The sequence below is a fragment of the Ambystoma mexicanum genome, chromosome 1p, assembly GCF_040938575.1.
Source record: "Ambystoma mexicanum isolate Mex_15411 chromosome 1p, UKY_AmexF1_1, whole genome shotgun sequence".
Taxonomy (NCBI): domain Eukaryota; kingdom Metazoa; phylum Chordata; class Amphibia; order Caudata; family Ambystomatidae; genus Ambystoma; species Ambystoma mexicanum.
The window spans coordinates 807,440,162-807,463,007 of NC_090921.1; the positions used below are offsets into that span (position 1 = coordinate 807,440,162).

Consider the following 22,846-nt stretch of genomic DNA (forward strand, 5'->3'; position numbering starts at 1 on the left):
GGGTGACGGTAGTCCCTGAAAAGATGATAGAGGGTCTGTTCGAACGGTTTGTGGGACAAGTGGGATACCTGCAGCGCTCTCTTGATGTTCCCCATGAAGCACTTCACCATGCCATCGGCTTGGGGCCACAGGGGAGTGATCCTACGATGTTTGAACCCCATATATTGCATCAGATTTGCAAAGTCTGTGCTGTGAAGGGCGGCCCATTGTCGGACTTGATAACCTTGGGGATGCCGTAAACTGTAAGTATGCGATCCAGCGCTGGCAGGGCCAGTCTTTGTGTCAGGCAGTGCAGGCGGCTGCCTGACGTGTGAGCCTCTGGGGGGGCGCCCGTGCCGCACCTGACAATCTGAGAGACCACATCTCATACAGAAATGAAGCACATACAACTTCAAAGACAGTGTCTTCAGTGCATTCCATTTCAGTGCTCCTGCAAATGACAGGCCGCACCACATTGATTTTAATGTATTGCTAGCAGTTCACTGAGCATTCTCAGCTCAGGGCAGCAATAGCATCAGTGTTTCTTTCACTTCCTTGGGCGGGTAGTGCCAGCCAGCCAGACACCAGGCCTGGCCGCACGTGCCCTCCTTCAGCATATGCGCTGACAGTCACACAGGGGTTAATTGATTGGGAGCAGCCGGCCTGCCCTGCTGTGACCCTGTGTCAGTTGGTGTTAAAATTGCTGGAGGAATCATCAAGGGAGGCCGAGCCAGCGAGGTAGGACGTAGGTAGTCAGGTGTCCAGGCCAGCTAGGAGGAGCCCGAGCCCAGAGAAGCCACCCTTATTGTGCCAGCTGCCGTGCCACTGCCAAGATTGAACGGTGTTGTTGGTAAGGAACTGTAACTCTATAAGAGTTGAAAACCAAATGTATATATAATCCAGCAATGCATTATGGACCGTTACCTTGATGAGGTGGTTGTCATGCTATTTTTCGAAGTATAGTAATTAATGTTCGATGGCGCATGTGGTGTCTTGCATGGTTTATGTCTCTAAGATCAAGGGATCTGCATCTGCGAGAAGATAGCTTGATGGGTTAAGGCGCCTGCTGAAGAGATGTGTGTGCGTGCGTCACTTGTGCAATCTGAAGTTTATAAATTGCAAATAATCCCTGCAGTGGCTGCTCTTTTCAGCTTTCCGTGGTCCAAGTCAAGAGGCAAACGTGCTCTCCCCTAACCCTGATAATGGCGACTTGGGCATGCCGCAAGAAGGTACCGGTGGGGGGGCTAAGTAACTGTCGTGTTTGAGCCTGGGATTGGTTCACAGGTCCTGAGGGCAGCGCCAGAAAGCGCTAGGTTGGGCACTATTGTGTCGGTGGGGGTTGGTAGAAGATGGTTTTGTTTGGCGGGTCCCCATCTAATCGAAACCAGCTAAAGGGCATTGTTTGTGATGTTCCGTCACGTTTGTGCATCTCTCTGGCCTTTTGCAGGCACATAAGTTTCCTCCCCGCAATGCATCAGGCAAGATGTTAAACAACACACTATGTTCATGTTCCTGCCCATCAACTGTAGGCAACTTCGGGCTTCTAATTCATCCTGAGCTTTAGTTTACGCACACCAGACAAAGGGAGAAACACAAATTTCACTTCAGAATTGTAAGACTGCAGAGCCTGATCAATGGAGTTTACTTACGCATATTGCGTAAGAACACAGCATGCTAATACAGAAACGGCAAACAGAAATTGCAAACAGGTAAGTTTAGTAAATGGATAGCATAGCAACCAGTGAAAATGAAACTCAATCCAGAACGACCTGCAGAGTGCACTTTAGTCATAGGTGAAAAGCATGCTAGGTGGAAATAGCTGAGTTGATTAAGCTCATGCGACCCACAGCAACCTTCACATCAGTGGGTTCAATCAGGCTTGTACTTGTGTGCAAGGCAATGTCAGAAAAGCAGGCTCATCATGCTAGTGGGGCCATGTTTTTTTAGTCAAAGTGGCCAGGTTGATGAGTTACTTCGCTGTGCAGCTAGAGGTTTCTACCAGTGTTATGGATCAAGTATCTTTTAAAATATACAGTGTGCAACACTACAACAGTCTCTCAAAAAAAGATCGCAATTACTTTATTGATTAGGGTAAACTTTTTCATTGTGGTCCAAACCAAGGCTCCAGTTTGATCCTGGGTTCAATCCTTCTTTTTAGGAGAGCTCAGCATTTTCTCGTGTTGAGATCCTTACACAAGGTGCTTGGTATGGGTTCAAATCCCAGAGAAGTCCATTCGTCCTTTCATCACTCTGACGAGGGCAACATGGAGATGGAGAAAGTAAACACACGTGGGGTCAGATTGCAGAACTTTTGCCCCAGTGTATGTGCAATTTTGATTGGTGTTGGCACTAGGGCAAACATGGCTCTAGAGCAAAACAAGTATTCATTCAATGAATCTTTGCACACGTTCTAATAAGCAATGTTATTATTTTAATGAAAACATTTATTTTTTCAGTGCCTTTTTGCACCAGGACAAAGCTTGCCATATTATTAGCACTAGGGCAAACTTTGCCCTGGTGCACAAATGCATTGAAAGAATACTTTTTTTGCCCGAGTCTTAATATTGTGCAAAATGGCACTTGCATCGGTGCACCATTTCTGTAATGTGGGCCTGGGATTTAAACCAAAACGAGGCTCTTATCGTGTGATAGAACGTAAATAGTATATTCTCACAGTTGTGCCATTTTGTTTCAGAAGCTCTTTACATTCATTGCATTGGGACTAATGGAGGAACACAGGCACATCTGGCTCCCTTTTACTGAAATTGGAAATATTATTAACTCTTTAGTTTTTGAGCCAGAGCCGTTTATAAACTCTTAAACAACATTACTTTCGAACTGAACATTGTAGCATTCACTTACTGAACAATGCAAAACGGAACAATGCAAAACGCTTGAGTGCAAACACTGCTGACTGCTCTGGTCCGAACAGCAGGTGTGCACTGAGCTCAGGTCTAGCCATTTGTTAGTTTTGTTAATATGGTTTGCGAAAAGTAAGCTCCTTCAGCATGCTGTGCAGTTCTTTATATCACTTATGAGAAAATGTGATCATTTATACGGCTTTTGATAACTTCATGAAGACCTCTGTCATATGCTAACTGCGCACGCACTGCAGTGCGTCACCACATAGCGCTCAAGGAATGCTTTTAAAGTTCAGAATGGGTGTTAACGGCTGCCCTCATTTCCGAAGAGTAACAATGAGGAGACGAGTCCAGAGCGGGGGTCGATCACACTTGCAGGAGACATGTCCCAGACCAGCCTAGGACAGCTCGACCAAAGATTGGCAATGCCAACAGTTTGGGCTTTTGTGTGGTCATGGGAAAGGCACTTACCATTCATAGTGGTATTAACTACCCATTGTTGGTAGCAAGTGCAAAATGGTGTGAGTACCTGGGCTTCTAATAGCAGTGCCTGGCAAATGCTTAAAATGTATGCACAAGCCATAAATGTTGTCTTTTGCCAATGCTCCTTTTTAACAGGATCTCAGTAAAGGACACGCAGAGTGCTTATAAATTGAGTGGCTTTATTTCCATCTCATTCTTTGAGTGACCCCATTTGCAACATTTGTAATATCAAATGTTTTTTGTCATTTTGGGGGGGCGCCAATGATGCTTCCTGCCTGGGGTGCAATCTGGTCTAAGACCGGCCCTGAGCGCTGGGATGATGCAGCTGCCGCCGTGGATAGCACGATTTGTACCTCTGGACATCTTGTATTCTCATCCACTATAGGAGCCATCACAGAGAGGCCCAAAGAAGTCTACTGCCAGCTCCTCCCATATTCCGTCCGGAAGCAAGGACATTTGTAGAGGGATCGGTTGCGATGGTAGTGGCGCAGTTCTTAAGTGTGTCTTCCACATGTTTGTCTAGTCCTATGAACCAGATCTTTTGCCGCAGTCATTTCTTTGTGGACACAACCGCTCTGTGTCCCTCATGGGCCAAATACACTACTTGTCACGGAGATCTGGGGAGTACGATCTTGCACCCCTTCATGACAATCTGGTCCTCAGTGGTCGTTAGTTTGTCTTGAATCAGTACCATTGCTCTGATGTCATCTTGCACTGTCTCATCCAGGTGTGCACTGATGGCTGCCTGGTCAGCTGCCGATTCCTGTTGAAGGGTCTGCCACACCACAGGGAATGGCTTCATTTGGTGGATAACGTATTGCAGGTAGGCATCCGCAATCGAGTGTTCAGGTTGTGATGGTCCCATTGGGTGTCGTGACAGGTAGTCAGCCGGGTTGTTGGCTTTCCCCGGCCTTTGGGGGATATTGAAGTTATAGTCCTGGAGGCAATGTCCCCATCTTTCAATTTGTGGGGACATGCAAGCTTGAGGGTTGCCGTAAATAGTGAGGAGAGCATGATGGTTGGTCACTATTGTGAAGGCTTTACCGAAGAGAAATAAGTGGAAATATTTGCAAGCCCAGACAACAGCTAGGCTCTCCTTCTAAGCCTGCAAATACTTTTGTTATATGGCTGTGAGGCTGCGGCTGGCATAGGAGACAACCTTCTTGATGTGAGTGATCTTGGGATCATATTGTGCTAAGATAGCCCTGGGCCCCACTGGACTGGCATCGACTGTCACCTTAGTGTCCTTGGCAGAGCTGAAGTACGCCATATCAGTTGCTTCCACGATGCATGCTCTGATGTTTTTTTTGGAAGCTAGACTCGCATTCTGGGGTCCAGATGAACTCCTTCTTGTCCCTGGAAAGTTGTCTGAGGGGGGCACTCACTGTTGCAAAATGTTCAAGGTAGCGGGAGCAATAGCTTGCCAGCCCCAGGAATTACCTAAGGACTGATACGGTTTCTGGACGAGGGGTCCCTTGCAAACCCACCACCTTGTCAGGGTCGGGGAGCGGGCCTTGGTCTTAGAAGATGTGCCCTTCAAATTTAGTGTCTGTTTGCCAAATTCACATTTGTCCTTGTTGAGGGTCACACAGCTGTTTCTAGTGCCATGCAGACCTCTTGAAGTGTGTAATCATGCTCACTGGGGGTCTTTCCAAACACCAGGATGTCGGCGCTATAATTTAAACAGTTTGGGATATGTTTAATGGACCTCTTCCTGGAAAATTTCGGCCTCCGAAGATATACCAAAGTTTAGCTGCTTTTAGCAGTATAATCCCATGTGAATGACGAAAGTGGTGACATAGCGTGACTCCTGGGCCAGCCCCAACTGAAGGTAACCCTTGTTATGGTCAAATTTAGAGAATACGGTCGCACCATTGAGGAGGTGAATCGTGTCCGTTATCCTCAGAGCTTGATGGCGCTCTCTCTGAATGGCAATGTACGGGTGGCCATGTCCACACAGAGGCGGATGGAGCCTTTTGCCGATTTCTACGGGACAGGCACAATCGAGGAGACCCATGGAGTGGGCCCTACCTCGGGCCCCATGATGTTGAGGTCCAGTAGGCGTCTTATTTCCGCCTCCACTTGTTTTTGCATGTTTATTGGGTTGCCCTTTTAGTGTTGTGCCACGCGCTTGATGTTCGGGTCGATGTGAAGGCGAAACTTGCAGTTTCATAGTTTTACCAATGCTTTGGTGACGTCCCAGTCGGGGGCAAGATACTTGTGGGCCATCATGAGATATGCACAAGTCCCATGTTGATTGTGTCTTAAAGCTCAAGATGCATCCACTGTTGGCTTCGGTGGACAGTACGTGTAGCTGGATATGAGCCGTCTGTGACTGGGTGCAGATAGTCGTGAAAGTTCTCTTGCACGGCAGAGGCTTTTTGGAGCCATAGGGGTAAATGTCCACTACAGAAGGTCTTAGTTTTGGTCGGTGGGAAGCTGGTTGTATTTTTCCTCGCTCATAACTTTCACAGTAGCACCAGTAGCACCAGTGTCGGAGTGTTGTGAACCTGTGGGGTCAGAGTGGGGCTGATTTCCCAGGGCCCACACATACCCCTTTTTCCTTTGCTTGTCCTGCGAAAAGGATGTGTCACTCCCGGAGTGGGAGCGCACTTCCACGTTTCTCACACTGCAACGTGGTCTGTAAGTGTCTCTTCTTTCATGGGACTGTATGCTCCCCAAGTGTGGTGTCTGTCACCCTCACTCTCACTCCCAGTAGGACGGGGCCTTCAGTATTCAGGGCCCGATTTCCTGTCATCCAGGCGGCGTTTTGGGTAATGCCTGCTACTTCTCGGAGAGCCCTCATGGGGAATAGGCAAGGGGGCATTCCTGCACACTGCTCTGAAGTGATCCTCTACCCTGCATGCCGCACACTTTTGGCCTATGGCAGGGTACGTGCCCTCGTGTGTGAACTCATACCCACATCTGTAGCATGATCTATGGGCGTGTTTAACGTTCTCTGTAACTGTAGGCGTAAGTTTTCTGACTGTCTCCTGGTCCCTGGATGGCTTTGATATTTTCACCTTGCCCAGGCTGACGACATGTTGTGATACTGCAGAGTCGGAGCGTTCCATGGCAAAGATCTCATCCAAAGTCCCCTGCTTCTGGAGTAATTTCCTCTTAAACTCCAGAGATTTGCATCCCACAATAACTTGCGAGTGCAGGGCTGTGTTGTTCGAGTAACGGTGGAACGCAGTGTTTGATTCATATACAGAGTCTTATCACGAAATTGGGAAAAATTTGCGCCCCTCTCCTGTATGGTGGTGTGAAAGATGTGTCTTTCGTAATCTACATTGGTGTGCGGGGCAAAATATGAGGCGAGAGCCTCTTGGATCCTTTGGAAGGTTGCCTTCTCCTCATCAACCAGTTCATACGAGTTGTCCCATACCAATGCCCCCACCGTTAGGATCAATATATTCTTTTTGCGCTCCCCACCCATCAGGCCCATAGCCCCTATGTAGATTTTGAAGTCCTTCATCCATCTGACCCATCGTGGTCCAAGATTACTGTTGTCTGTGAGATCAAATGCAACAAGAAGTTGCTACAGTGAGACGTCCTCTTGAGCAATCTGGAAGACCTCTGATGGTCTTGCTGACGCTATAGCATGGATGTATGTGTCTTCCTCTGATGTTTCTTTGAATTTGTCTGCTTTTCTTTACCCGACTGTGTGGATGGGGTCCTTACTGGAGTGGGGCTAGACAGTGCTTGGTTGGATGCCTCGTGCGTAGCCCTCCTTGTCCCTTTTGGGCAGGGTGGCCTCTTAGTATAGGCTGGTTGTGCTAGAAGCTGGAGGGCGACAAGGTTACTCACTGTGTGATGATTGGAGTGATGTGGCACACTTCATGTTCGCTCGGTGCGTTGCTGCTCTGCTGGTGCTCCCCATGGTCCTCTGGGTGGGCTTGCACGCCTTTGGGTCTGCAGGATCACCGCCGCGACATGGGGCTTATGCTCAAGTGCCCCTACTTTCAAAACAGGTCTCATTACCACTGCGGCCACGGTTCTCATGGCCGGAGCACTGGCGTGCTCGGTGACGGGTGATTCCCTGCTGCAGTCCAGGTCAGGTACCGTTGCATGCGTAGGCCACTCCCGTGGTCTGCGTCGCTGTCCCTCTCGGTCAGGTGCCACACGGCTCCATCCCTTCGTCGCCAAGGTGGAATCGTCGGAGAGCAGGCAGGCTGCCGATTACAAGACAGTGGGCTCTTTTTTTTTTTTTGTTTTAGCTCCGACCTCGGAGCACCTCATTACTTTAACCGCCATTGGCCCGGGATGTCTTGGCTGCCTACCGCAGGCTTACACGCTGCATGCAGATGGTGGTGCTGCACACTCACTGCCATCTTGTACAGCTTCTTTCACTCCCCAGTGTTGCTGCCGGCATTGTGCTCCTTCTTTCATTCTTCTTTCTTCATTGCCAGCGTGCGACCGAACACCCCGCCTGTGTTCCTCTTCTTTTGTGCGGCGGATGGCACATTACCACATTGTTGGGGGAACGGGGGCCCGAACATCCTTGTTGCCATTGTTGTGCCTGGACCCCGAGGGCACAGGGGTCCAGGCCCATTATTGGTGGGGGCACCCAGCCGACAATCTTGGTTGCAGGGATCACCCTGCTAGACCGTGGGCACACATTCATATCGCAGCCTGGCAGCACCCAGGACAACACTCAGTGACAGTGGGCACCCTGTCAGCCCATAATTATACAGACACTTCAAGGGCCTGGGGGTACCCAGGCCATCACGACCAACGTAGCTGGAGTTGCCCAGCTGGGGCACCAGCACACAGCTGTAGAGTTGCCCGACAGGGGCTCTGTTACACATGGGGGACACCAGTGACAGTGTTGCCCAGCAAGGGGACTGTCCAGTTGGGGGGCCTGCAGGGCAGGCCCTCTGCCTGCTACGCAGTGCCAGGATTGCGCTGCAGAATAACAACACTGCAGACATGAGTCAGTTGGTCTTGACTGATGAGTGGGAATCTCATGAGCTCATCCCTTTTATTGAGTGAGTCAAATGGTCACAGCATGTGACAGCACGAGCACTGGGAGGGACTCATTATCTTAAGAAGGGTGGCACACCACAGGCACTGTGCATTTACCATGAAATTAAAATCATGCAGGTGAGTTGGTTAAGAAACTGTAAAGATTCTCAAGTGACCATGGGCATTGCTGTAATCTGGTCGTCCACCCTTGGAGGGGAATCATGCTTGACATGCAAAATCAAAATTTTGTGTATTTGGATTTATTTTATTTGTAAAGCGCTCCTGGACCTGGGGCATCTGGGCGCATGTTTTACAGAACATAGCGTTAACACAAATATGCAGTCTTTTTACATAGATTACAGAATGAAGTCAGGACAATACACAATATTGAATAAAGGTAGGTACAATAAAAAGGGTCACAGCAAATAACAGTGCCACGATGGGAACATTATAAGATTACATTACAATGGGAGAACTAGTGGGGGAAGGTGTGGTAAGGTGATCCTCTAGTACTTCCCGCCAAGAATAGCTAGGCTTATGAGTACTGCCCAGCAAGATCGAGTTCCTGGAGCCAACGTTTAGCATTGCTCTTAAATAGTTGGAAAGAAGGTTCGGATCTGTTTTATGGAGCTTAAATCTAGGGATAGACATGGTGTGAATTTGAGCAGCTCTTAGTGGCCTTGAGGAGGTGTGCGGGGAGAGTCTGTTGGTGAGTTATGCTGGTGCAAGATTCGCCCTTGCTTTGTGCGTTAGAGCAATTGTTTTAAGGGAGATTCTGTGCTCTACAGACAGCCAATGAAGGTTGCGTCTTGTGTCCGATATGTGGAGTTTCTTCGGAATGTTGAGGGCGGCCCTAATGGAATTGTTTTGTGTTACTTGAAGTTTATTGATATTTCTGTGGCTGACCCCTAAGTAGAGGCTGTTACAATAATCAATTTTGGCCATGACTAGGGTTCTAGCAAGAGTAATACTGTTGGAAGTTGTGAGGAAGGGCCTACACGCAGTGATTAGTTTGCAAGTGTATGATGATGCTGCTACTGCAGCGTTAGTTTGTCTGGTGAAGGAAAGTATGGCATCATGGTAAATACCAAGGTTTTTAGTGTTATTAGAGACCATGATAGTGTTGCCATCTATGGAGAAGGATTTGAAGGCAATGTCTAACTTATTAAGTCTAGCGTGAGAACTGAGGATTAGTAACTCAGTTTTCTCATCATTTAGACCGAGTCCGTGATGCGCCATCCAGGCTTGGATGACTCAATATATTTTGTTGAGGGCTTTTGTATCTGTTGCATGGTCTCCAGTGATGGGAATGAGTATCTGGGTGTCGTCAGCGTAATTGGTATACGTGACACCCAGATGATCGAGAATGTCAAAGTGAGGCTTTGTGAAGACATTGTAAAGCGTAGGGGAGACACATAACCCTTGTGGGACCTCACAAAGTACTGGCGAAGGTTCAGCAGATGCAGAAGGTGAGAAGACCCTTATAGTTCTATTTGCGAGGAAAGATCTAATCAAGGATGTGACTGTATCAGAGAAGTGGGCAGCTATTTTCAAGTGGTGGCAGAGAGTTTGGTGGTTGACCAAATCAGAAGCCGCTGATAAGTCAAGCAATAGTAGGAGGACTAATTTCCCCTTATCTTTTATGTCTTGGATTTGTGTTATGAGGTCGATCAAAGCCGTTTCCGTACCGTGTCTGGGGCGGAAGCCTGATTGCCTGAGGACCAGGAGATTGTTAGTTTCTAGATAAGCTTGTATTTGCAGGTAGGCTGCCCAGTCCAATATTTTTAGTAAGAAGGGCACCGTTGTAATGGGTATATAGTTGGAAGGGTTACTATGGTCGAGGGTAGGTTTTTTGATTAATGGGATGACCCAAGCATCTTTTAGGTTATCAGGCACAAATCCTGTTTTAAAGGAGACGTTAATGAGATTAGTAATATAAGGAGCTAGGTCGTGTGCAGCCGCTTTAATGACAGGTGCCGGGCATAGGTCACCCTGACAGTTGGACGGTTTGAGCTTCCTGATGTTTTCTACTTCCCACGTGGACAAATGTGAGAAGCTAAATGGTTTAAGTGAGGGCTCTGCCGGGGTGATATTGTACAAGGCTGGTTTGGATTCTGGATCTGAAAGTAGGTTACATTTTTTGGCGTTGATTTTAGTTTGTAACATCGATATTTTATCATGGAGAGCCTTTTGGATGTTGGTACACCATAAGGTATCTGTGATACATTTGTCAGTGTGAGCAATAGGAGATTCTATTTCTTTGAGAATCTTGAACAATTATTTTGTATTAGGTTCAGCTTGTATGATTCGTTTATTGTAGATGTCTTTTTTGGCTAGAATGATGGCTTCTTTGTAATTAGAGGAAGCTGTAGTCAGGGTATTTTTGTTGGCTTCAGAAGGGCAGTTTTTCCAATGAGCCTCAGCATTTCTCTTGGCTTTGCGCATCTCTCGTAAATGCGGTCTAAACCAGGAGTTAAGGTGAGATTGTGGTTTGGGTTTACGCAATTTTAGTGGGGCTTCCAGGATGGCGTGATTATATATATCCACTAGGACTGTAGGGTCTGAGTGGGAAAATTATGTGTTATTGAGGAGGGGAAGAATAAGTGGGAGAAGTTTATCTTTTGTAATGTCCTTCTTATTGTGTGTATGAGTAGCCGGGGCAATGTTCGGATTGTGATTGTGTCGGGTAGCTTTAATAGAGGTTATTTTGTGGTGATCTGACCAGATGCCAGGTGTGATGGATATCAGATTAGTTTGCAATTAAGGTCTGCGAGCCAGTCAAGGGTTCGCCCTTTGATATATGTAGGCTCGTGAATATGGTGGGTGTAGCCGAGATCTGATAATGTACTAGCTAAGTCAAGGGCATTGGTGTTCATGGGGTCTTTGAAACCAAGATTAAAGTCTCTGAGTAATATGCTTTGCAAGTTAGGGTTGGCATTGGTGGTAAGTAGCGTTGCAATATCTTCAGAGAATGTAGAAATAGGACCAGGTGGCCAGTAGATAAGATGTACTGTGGCCCTGTGATTTGGTGATAGTGGAAGTTTAATAGATAGCGATTCAGCAGATGGGATCTGAAGGTTGGGAATAGCTCTAATATCGATAGAGTTCTCAAAGATGAAGGCAATCCCACCTCCTTTCGCTTGGTTAGTGTTTCTATCGCATCTGATGATGGCATAGTTATCTGGAATGGCAATGGACAGAGACGGACCCGATGCTGCATGTAACCACGTTTCCATGACAGCAAGGAGGTCAAGGTCTTCAGTAGTTATAAAGTCTGCAATGTCCAATGCATGGGCTGGGAGGGATCTAGCGTTCATAAGAGCTGCTTTGATCATAGTGTCTTTAGTGTTGGTTTTATGCGTAGATGGGTGAGTAGCAGTCGTAACATCGGTGACAGGGGTGGTACCTACGTCCTTGGCGCTGTTTGTGGGATTAGCGTGAGGCGACCCATATTTGCTAGTCTTAAGTAGGTGTAGGCGAGGAATTTTTGAGCACAGTCTAGATCCTAATCTTAGGTTTCTATGGGAGGTACTGGGGTGGTTAGGTGAAGGCTTGGCCTGGGTAGTGTCACTTTCGATATCCTGATATGAGGGTGTTCTACAGTTAATCCCAGGATAAGAGCACCAATTTGATGGGATGCATCTAGACCTTAGTCTAAGATTTCTTAAGGAGGTAGAGCAGGGGTGATTGGGTATTGGCTTGCTGACGAAATGTTGAAGCCAGAGGGAAGGGTTGTTCTGGTAAGGTTTAATGCATGTCATGGTGTCTGTGTTGAACCTAGGCATGTATGTGCTGACTATTGCACGTGTAGGAAGAGAAGTGTGAGGCACGATGGGTAGGCTGGTGGTAGGTCCTAATGCTAACAATAGGCACGGGCTAAGCCAAATACTGATGTGCAGTGTATGAAAGAGATAGGCCAGGAACCAGTACATAATGGTGTATAGTAGGCGTGCGTATTAAGTAACTAGGATGCTCCTAGACATAGATTAGATAACAGAGGTGAACATATTGCAGTACACAATGCTAATGTTCATATACAAAATGGGTACAGTATGATCATGCGGCTGTTAACCATTAGGCTAATGCTGACAGTGTGTTAAATTATACAAATAGAGCATAGTGATAGGCAAATTTGATCAGTTGAGGGTATAAAGTGAGGTGCAATGGTACTGTAATAGATGTTTGTTACCTATGGCAGGCTAACTCGGATCACAATGCTAATGTCAGTCACAGTGAAACTTAGAGGAGTGGGATGCAGAGGCACGTTTGGGTAAAGTGGATTGCATGTAAAATGAGCAATACAGGACCTAAGGTAAGAAAAATTAACAAATGTGCAAGTTAACAAGAGGCGCCCTAGAGAACAATATCACAGGATAACGTGTAATGGGAGACAGCCCGTAGGCACAACACTACAATCAATGAGGACGTTTGTTGAGCTACAATATTTTACTCTTTTGGGAGTTTGCTGATTATACTTAGGTCATGCAACCCAGCTGAATGCATAGGTCTTGCAATGCCTAAAAGTAAGCGATTTTATCGTCGCTCTCCTTCCAGGTCTTTAATGCAGGAAGACCCTTGAGAGTTTAGCACACCCAGACAAACATTTCATTTTAAAAGCTTTGGCATCCAAAGTAGCACAACAAATTGCCACAAGCGTAACACTCTCGTCATTTTCAGCACATGGATTTTGTGTTGCCGAATTGTGCGGCAAATAGTCCAATCTTGCGACCCTGTAGTGTACACAGTCCGTAAATCGGTGACGCCAAGATCATGTGGTCACTACGTGCGCGGGAATTGTTTAAAAAGAGAGCTTCACGTGCCATAACGGCCGCAAACCGAGGGGAAAGGAACCCTTTTAGCCTCACTCATGGAGGCCGCGTCATCAAGAAGTGACAGGCCTAAACCTTCAAATGTGGTAGGGGGTGGTGGAAAATGATGATGATGACGGTGGCTGCTCATGCGACATGAGGACTGGGACCTCGGGGAACTTCCTGCTCTGCCTTAGCCTCCTCGTTAGCTGTTGCCTGTATTCTTCTGCTGCCCCCACTGGTGAGTAGGCGAGTGTGCGCCATCGCCTTCTCGCACTCCTAGTATGCGTGGCAGCGAGAACAAAGAGCAGTTGCTTTTAATTAAACCTATTGTAAATGCAGTCTAATTTAATACAGTTTGATGTGTTATTGGCTACACATAGAAACACATTGGCGGTATCTAGTTTTTAATCTAGATTTTAATACAATGTCAATGCATATTTCTGAAGGCCCTTACAATCAACCGTTGTAAATTATGACAACTAGGTCACGTCGTAAAACAGACAATTGTTTTTTTCTGATGATGTGACCGAAAATACACACACAGTTCAGTTCCCGGAACGTTTGACTTGTGAAAACATGACATTGTCAAAAGATCCGCCTTGCGCATTTCAGAGGTTTAGAGCTATGGCAATGTGGGTATGCGCACCAATCGAGTTATATATGTGATATTAATTGATTTTAACTGCGTTTGGGCCTGAAGGATATCGTGTATCATGAAAAGAATGAACCATTAGATATAAATGCAGCATAATCTGTTATTTAAAATGATATTGCTGTAATTGGTTCGAATTTTCTGATGGAAAGCAAACGGCGTGATTCAAGATACTTTGCGCTGCAGAGTGCAGCTGAAGAAGTTGACCATATCAGTTTCTTTTTTTGTCTTTCATTGTTGAAATTGCATCTGCAAAACCCATAGGAGCTATTTTTATTATTAGACTGTAATTACTTTGCACTTTCTTAGTTGTAGCCTTCCCTTTAGGTAGGTGATGTAAAACTGCACCTATAGTTTTGCCCGTTTTTCTAAGAATGTGCAATACATTTTGCAGTTAACAGGTTTGTTCATTAATTTTGGCTATTGGGTGGCTGCGGACTCAAGAGTGGGTACTTTCCCAAAGGACAGGTCAATTTGTCTTGGTCGTTTTCGTAGAGGGACACCTATGACTATTTTTTTCTTATTTCCAAGAGAGCTGGCCGAAAAAAAAAATCTGGGCAAGCTAGGGAACTCGTAGGTAGGGCCGAGCCAGGGGGGTCTGGCCTGGCTCTAAGGACCACATTTAAGCCAAGACAGGAAAAGGGCCCATAAAGTGGGGGCCAACGCTAGTATTTTCTTTTGAGGGTGGTGTGGGGGGAATAGCAGCTGGGGGAGAGAAAATGGGATGGCAGCTTCCGGGGGATGGCACGAGGGGGGGGACGAGGGGTTGGGTCGAGAGAAAAGGAGATGGCGGTGCTTGATGTGGGGGTAAGGGGACAGGAGTGGAAAGTGGTTCAAAGTTTCTGCCAGTTCGCTCTCCGGTTGCTTCTCTGTTCTCCCAAGCCACAACGCAAGTGAAGTGCTTGGACTCCTTGTCCTTCTCCGGCCAATCAATGAGAGCTGGTATTCATCGATCAATAAAAAATCCTATCTCAGGTTAGGTTGGAAAGAATCTTTAATGGCAGTTAGCAAAGCAGCCGACAGACATCCACAGAACAGAATTCAAAACACTATATCCCAGTGTCAAGGGCCGCACCCGCGACAGGCCATTAGCCCGCCGCTATGATCAAGACAGCTGCGAATGACTGAAGCGCCAGACACTGAGTCGCACAAACTGCAGCTTCCTCAAGCGACCCGCGAGACACTGTGGCTGGCACTTCTGTCAGTCACACAGCGTCCCCACTGTAACTTCCTCTCGTGATCCCTCGCTTACAAACCTTGCGAGGGGTCATGAGAGGAAGTCGTGCATTCATTGGGCAGATCGCGCTGAATCATGCCTGCAGGCCCTCCCCGTGTTACAGATGCATCTTTGACCCTCAGTGAACCTGAGGGCTCATTGTTAATTCCTGCTGTATGGACGTAATTTATGTATTAATTTGGGAATCACAAATGAATACATGAAATACGGAATTAATTAATAATGAGCCCGCAGGTTCGCCGAGGATGTCTTAGCTGCCAGCTGCAACGAGTCACTTCATGGCACCTACCACGGTAATTGATTTTGCTTTGATCCCACAGCTCTGCATGCTTTTTTGTAGAACACTGAATATGTACGTTTTTCATGGACTATTGATCAGTTTAGCTTGAAATGTTTATTGCCTTTTGTTTAACCCCTTAACTGCTGAGGGTTTTCCCTCCCCGTGCTGAGCCCTTTTTTTGGACATTTTGGTATGTCGGCATTCAATCCCTTCTAACTTTTTTGTTACTAGTGATATCCTGGCCAAATGTGCACCCTTTTCTTCCCACATGTAGGCGGTCATAACGCCACCAAGGATTAGTCGTTTGCTGTAGGGGGTGCGTGAAAGTAACACAAAAGTGACCACCTTTTGTGTTTCTTTCAGAAAATGGCAATACTATGATGTACAAAGAAGCCTGTGGTCTTTTCCTTGTAAGAGCTAGGAACAAATGGTTTGCATTTCCGAATTCACCATTTTACAAGCTTCCACCAACAGTTTGAGTGGAAACAAAAAAAAACAATTTTTCATAAGGTTACCATCAGTTTTGTGAGAGGTAGGCGATTTTACTTTTTATTTTTTTTATAATGGGCCTGCTTGAACGGAATGGATGAGGTGGGTAGGAAAGCTCAATGGGAACATAGAAAGGCATACATTTCTGAAAAGTAGACACATTTCCAAGTTCAGGAAGGGGTCATTTGCGCTGGTCAGGCAAAAACTATGTACCCAAAATTCCCATAGTTTGGGAACAAACTGGAAATGTGACAGAAAAAAAGTATGTGCTGGACATGTTTGCACTTGTAATGGCTTCTGTGAATATTGTGAAAGCAATGCACCACTATATTCCCCCGACTCTTCTAGTTAAGAAATCACACATTTTTTGTAATGATTCACAAAACACTGAGCCATGTTACACAGGATTTATATGCTGATGTCCTAAACAGACGAACTTAGCTTTTGAAAATAAGGAAAACTAATGAGGTGAAGAATGGCGAGGATGCATATTTTTAAAGAGCACAGGCAGACATGTTGAAGGATTGGAGACTTGTGCAGATTACAAAAGCGTACAGTGCCTAAAGCAGAGACTAAATGTTTGAAAACCTTATCAAAACCAAGAGAAAACAACACATTTCCTACCTCCCCACAGGTGTCCTGATAAAAATGGCACCGCACACGTATGGGTGCACTGACCTGGGCGCATAGGGAAAAGGCTAAACCACTGGTACATCAAACGGCCTGGGCAAAAAAACTGCATTTGACTTTGTGGACAGCCAACAGATTTGGGCCTGGGGTGTCGCAGCCACCATGGAAAACAGAACCCCATGCATTTCTGAAAATAAGACACCTGTGGGAGTCAAAATAGGTCTGACTTGTGCAAATCACCGTTGAATTTATTACCCACAAGGCCCGACAAAATGTCAGGGGAAAAAAACACACAATCTTCAGACATTTGCCACCAGGAAACCACAGAAACACCCTGGCAACAACACATGTCCTACCTTTCCATGTTCCCACAGGTGTCCCGACGAAAACGGTACCTCACGTGTGTGGGTGCACTTACCTGGGCGCAAAGGGAAAAGGCTAAACTATTAATACACCAAAGAGCCTGGGAAGACCACGTTTTTACTGTATTCGTTCTTGTGTACAACACACAGATTTTGTCCTGGGGTCTTGCAGCCACTAAAGAAAACAGGGAGCCCAAGCATTTCTTGAAAGCAGACACCCATGGGAATCCAAAGAGGTTTGACTTTTGTGATCGCCCTGGAATCTTTTTACCAGCAACGTCCAAAATGTAGGGAAAAAAACACAATTCTCAGACATTTGCCACCAGGAAACCACCAAAACATGCCAGCAGCAACACATATCCTACCTTCCCACGTTCCCACAGATGTCCCGATGAAAACGGTACCTCAAATGTGTGGGTGCACTGACCTGGGCGGAAAAGCAAGTGTTGACCATCCACAAGTCCAGCGACAGTGCCAGGGAGCCCTGGCAGGGTCTCCATCCATACCTCTAAAAGGGGGTGATGTCCCCAGCCTTGGATGCCTGTCTCCCATGTGGGTTGACAGTCCCCATGTTCAGCAGTGGCCCCGGGGAGCCCTGGCGGCATCTCTGTCCCTGGCCCATTACAGCTTCTCCCTCTGAGAAAGGACAGGAACCCTGCCAGGACTCCCTGGGACTGCCGCTAGGCTTGGGGATGGTAGACCCACATGGGAAACTAATGGCCAAGTCTGGGGACATCACTCCCAACCATCCTGGATTTCTGGCTGAGCTGCGTTACAGCTTTTCCCTCGGGGGAGGGATTGGCACACTGCCGGGGCTCCCAGGAACCGCTGGTGAACTTTGGGATGGTCGCCCAACATGGGAGACAGGTGCCAAAGGCCGGGGACATCACCCCCAACCATCCTGTCTTTCTGGCTGGGCAGCGTTACAACTTTTCCCCCTGGGAAGGGATTAGCACACTGCCGGGGCTCCCTGGTGGAGAAAAGCTGTTGTAACGCAGCCCAGCCAGAGCTCCAAAACAGCGGGGGGGTGTTGCCCCCACCCTTGGAGCGCTTGTCTTGAATGTGGGTCGACCATCCAAAAAGTTTAGCTGTGGTCCCAGGGAGCCCCCGCAGGGTCCCCATCGCTCCCCGGAGGGAAAAGCTATAATGCATCCCAGCCAGAGCTCCAGGACAGCCGGGGGTGCTGCCCACGGCCTTGGGTGCCTGTCTCCCGTGTGGGTTGACCATCCCGAAGTCCAGCAGCAGTCATGGAGTGACCCGGCGGGGTTCCCTTCCTGGGGGGAAAAGCTGTAACGCAGCGCAGCCAGAGCTCCAGGACGGTCGGGAGTGATGTTCCCAACTTTGGGCTCATGGCTCCAGAGTAGGTTGACTGTCCACAAGTTCAGCAATGGTCCGAGGGCGCCCCAGCAAGGTCCACATCCCGCCCCTGAGGGAAAAGCTGTAACGCAGCACAGCCAGAGTTACAGGACGGCCTGGGGTGCTGCCCCTGGCCTTGGGCTCCTGTCTCCAATGCAGGCTGGCCGTCCCTAACCCCAGTGGCGGTCCCAGGGAGCCCTGGCAGGGTCCCCATCACTCCCCAGATAGAAAAGCTGTAATGCAGCTGGGCCAGAGCTCTAGGACGGCCGGGCGTGCTTCCCCGGCCTTGGGTGTCTGCCTTGCACCTGGGTAGACTGCGCCCCAGCCCAGCGGCAGTCATCGGACGACCTGGCTGGGTCCCTGTCCCTCCCCGGAGGGAAAAGCTGTAACACGGCATGGCCAGAACTCCAGGACAGTTGAGGGTACTGCCCCTGTCCTTGGGCACCTGTCTCCTATGTGGGTCGCGCGTCCCCTATCCCTCCCTGGAGGGCAAAGCTGTAACGCTGCATGGCCAGAGCTCCAGGACAGCTGTGGTGCTGTCCCCGGCCTTGGGCGTCTGCCTCGCAGGGCCAAAATTCCTACCCAGATGTAGTAGTTGTAACGTAGCCCAGCCAGAGCTCTAGGATGACTGGGAGTGCTGCAGCTGGGCTTGGGCACCTGTCAACCATGTGGGTCGACCGTCCCAAAGCCCAGCGGTGGTCCCAGGTAGCCCCCACAGGGTCCGCTGATGCCCGTTTATCTTGTTTATGCTTCCCTTGTTCGGCATTGATTGTTGTTAATGGGTTTTTAAACTTGCATGGATTAGTTTGTAAGCCCTTCTAAATATATATATATATATATATATATATATATATATATATATATATATATATATATATATATATATTTAGATTATCTGGGGTATACTGGCGATATTGAAATCCGACCAACCCCACCCATTTGCCCTGCACATGGGTGGCGCGTGGTCTGGCCCTGTGCTATCAGTATAGACGATTTTAGGAGATTGACAATTTTGCAATTTCTTTAAATTTATTTTTTCAATAATAGGAGGTTATGACAAAAAACATTTTTTTCGGATGAAATGATAAAAAAAAATTGCATGCATGTTTGTGCTGCATTCAGGGTAGTAGAAAATGCTGAATCCAATAATGTAGAACGTTTGGAGCGGAAGTTGCGAGGGTGTCCCCCACTTGCATAGCTTGGTTAGAGCAGAACTACCAGGCAAGCAGGGTGGTTGCTAGGAGTTTGTGAACCCCGAACTCATGGCAGGCCTAACTCCTTCCCTTTCCCAAAAGGAACGCAAGTCCAGACAAGCAGCAAGTTCAACTGTGGTTTATTACAGCCAACAAACCTTCAGGGATTACTCCATGAAGAGGAATCCAGGCACAGCTCGACGAACACTGGCTCGCAGGCCACTTTTGTATTGCAGTTACAGCACAACAACGTCAAAGTCTGGGCCCTTCTCCAGGAAGGTATCAGCTTCTATGATTGGGTGCTGAGTGGTAGTTCCCTTATAGTGGTCCCTATAGAGGTTAGTTCACCGGTCCTCCCATGTCAGGTGTCAGGCCTGGACCATCCCCGAAAAATGCTACTTGTAAATGTTACAGTATGTGGACCCGATGATTGGTTGGCGGCCCCGGCTACCCAGCCCAAGGGCCATAAATTGTGATTGGTCGAGCTGCTAGCACACAGGCCTGGGACTCAAGTTGTTTCTGAGCCCGAAGTGTATCTGTTCAAGGTGACACGTGCTGCTATTTGTCTGCATTATACCCGCATGTGAACCATCATAATTATGAGAGTGCTCCTTTCCCATTGTATAACTTTGTTGCTAGCCACTGTCTGGCTTGTGAGACTACTGCTCTTCTCAGCTGTCAGTTCCTGGCTCATCGTCAGCTCTGCTGGACCACGTGTTCAGAGACCGTGTTCGTGAGTTTCTGGAGCTCTGAATTTAAGGAGAAGTATTTGGGTCTGCTGCGCTGCTGTTACTTCAGTACGGGGAAAAGAATGTCACTTGCAACAATGCAACCTTGGCAGTGGTCCTGTTCGAAACATGGTAGCTGCATTCAGCGTAGCTTCAGCTCTCTGAGATCGTTGTGGCCTACTGTGATTTCCTGAGCCATAGTCTGGTTTCTACTGTATGTGCTTTTCCACAGTATGCATAGGTTAGTGGGTTCCGGCTCTGCTGGGTCCATCGAGTGTTCCTGTATTTCTGTAGGGTTATTTGCATCTGAGCATCTGCAAGCATTTACACACGATCTTCTTGCGGTTTCTGTGTTGCTGCAACAAGCTAATGACCAAATAATAAACGTGTAAGCAGTATGTACTTGTTACTGTCCTCTAACTTATACAACTGTACACATGTTCTTCGTGTGTTTGGGTGCGTGATTGTGTCCCGATGTGCGGATGGCACATGTGCTTCATGTCTAATGCTGCTATGTCATATTGTCTCTAATGATTGAATGCATGGCTTCTTGGCGCTTTTAGTCAAAACTGTCAATGGAGTTGTCTTTGGTTCCATCCTGTGGGTATTCGTCCCTTGGGTAAGGTTCATACTGCTCTTGGGGTTCCATGTCATTTCATCGTGGGATGTTTTTTCGCTGGGTTTTTACCGTGATTTTTTTTTCAGGAAAAAAAACCATCAAATGTAATTTTTTTTGGTGGTGGGTTCCCCTCCAACCCCCTGATTTTCCCAAAAATTTGATGGTTTTTAAAAAAAGAATTTGTGGTAAAATACGCCGCGAAAAAAACACCCCACGACGAAAGGACGTCGTACCGCTCTTGGGTTGTAAGGTTGACTGAGAGGATATCTTTCACTGTATTTGTCCATCATAGGTGCAGTGGGGATTGGTGCGAGCTTGTACGACCGGCAGCCATATTATCTATAGTTTTCTTCTGGTTTGAGTATTTTGCGGGTGGGAGAACCAGACCGGATTTCGACCTTCCCTCCTCAGTCCTCCCTCTGGTCGACTTGTCGACCACATCACGATAAAACCGTGGATCGTCTTATCAATCGCCATATCATCGCGATCCACGCGAGATGTCCATAGTAGTTCACATGATCGTTGAATGACCAGTAGATGTAGGCGCAACCTCTTTCAGGTTTGCACCAAACCCACTTCCCTTCATACTTCCATGGGTTATGTGGATTGTCCACCTCTATTTCAGCTGGAAATAGGTCCGTCGTTCCCCTTTCTCTTAGTCTGTCTTTCTTTCACAATATCATCCATTGCTCCTTCATTGTTCATATCCATGAGAATTTGCATCCATATTGCTTCTTCTGCTGTTTTCTTGCAACTTCCGATACATATCTTGATCCCACACAGGGATGCTACTCCTAGTGCCAGAGCTCCCGAATATCACTTTCAGTCCATCTGCCAGCTAAGACGGCATCCATGACCAGAGATATGCTATCCAGCTTTTATTCTTTCCTGTTCCACATGCTTTGTCCTCCATCTTCGCATGCCATTTGGGCTAATTGTGCAACTGCATCTGAGAGTGTTCCGTTATCTTCATCATTGGCAGATATGAACGTGCAACATGAACTCCCTATCTTTGCGCAAACTCCTCCTTCCATCGCTGTGAGGAGATCCAGGATGTATCTATTCTGGAGCGCTACAAATCTTATTGCTCTGAGTTCTTCTTTTATGGCATTAAACCCATTCATGGTTTAGTTTATATTTACCATCAACTCCCAGCAAGTGATCTGTAACCATTTGGCATTAGTGTACGTCTGTATTCCAGGAATCGGTGATTAAAAGAACATTTGTGTTCTACTGAACAGTCTGTATGATGCTCGTACTTCATCCAGCGTGGTTTCTGATTTGCCAGAGAAGTAATTCCCCCCACTCTTTTTAATCTGCTCAGTCCCTTTGGCTCGGGCAGATGGCACTGCACTGACCTCTTCCTTCTTTTGTTGTTTTCCATTTTTGGCAAGTCATCAAGCTTCACGTCTTTCCTATGTACCACTAGAGAGGGCATGTTGATGTGTACTAGGGAGCATATTCCTCCCCAGTTAGGAGGCACTTTCTCATATGCTTAAGATCCGCAAGCCCAATAGTGATCCATCAGCAACGCTGTTCTTGCTCCCATTTCCAGGATTGTTTCAATCTTCTGACATTCTTCATTTTCACCGACCTCTTCATCGCCGTTGTGTTGATAACACAGGGCTGGTGTCTTCAGGGGAATTATTGGCATTGGTCCAGCTCCGTTCTCCACCCAGGTCACCAGCTTTGCACTCCTGTCCCATTCTTTCAGGCACTTGTCATTTTCTTCTTGTACCTTGTTTACTACTGACTTTGCTATGGTCAGTGCCTTGCTTCCCACCACTCCATCTTTCCAACCATCGTTAGTATATACTTGTCCATAGAGCAATATCTGCGGTCTCTCCCAGCAGCCGGGCTCGCCTCCTATTTCCTTCACTCTTGTCAATGGAAATGGCAAGTCTTTCAATGTGATCGTCTTGGTGTCTCCCTTTTCTGGTCCATCCGTTATGCATTGCAGCCCTTCTTCGAGATGCCAGTTGTTAGGGAGAATTCTCTCTTTAGGCTGAATTTCCTAACCTAGTGAGTCCCCCAGCAGCTTTGCTGGATTTCTGGAGTTTGTTTTTTTCTCCTGCCAAGAGTGAGACTCTTTATTTCTCCCACTCTTGGACATGATTTATGGTGTTCCTTTGACTGTTAATGTGTTTTATGGGCTATGGGGTCGTTTACTCCATAGGGTCTCATGTGTTTTTACTATG

The 22,846-nt window shown here is 47.3% G+C and overlaps 1 protein-coding gene across 1 annotated transcript in view; it reads left to right on the forward strand.

Annotated features, from left to right (window-relative positions):
• The first annotated feature begins 13,133 nt into the window (after window positions 1-13,133).
• The window catches only part of LOC138581164 (uncharacterized), a 142,847-nt gene continuing 133,134 nt past the window's right edge, over window positions 13,134-22,846 (forward strand). The window contains exon 1 of the mRNA XM_069652279.1: window positions 13,134-13,340. Coding sequence (XP_069508380.1) covers window positions 13,256-13,340 — 85 coding nt within the window. The 5' untranslated portion in view covers window positions 13,134-13,255. The remainder of the gene's footprint in view (window positions 13,341-22,846) is intronic.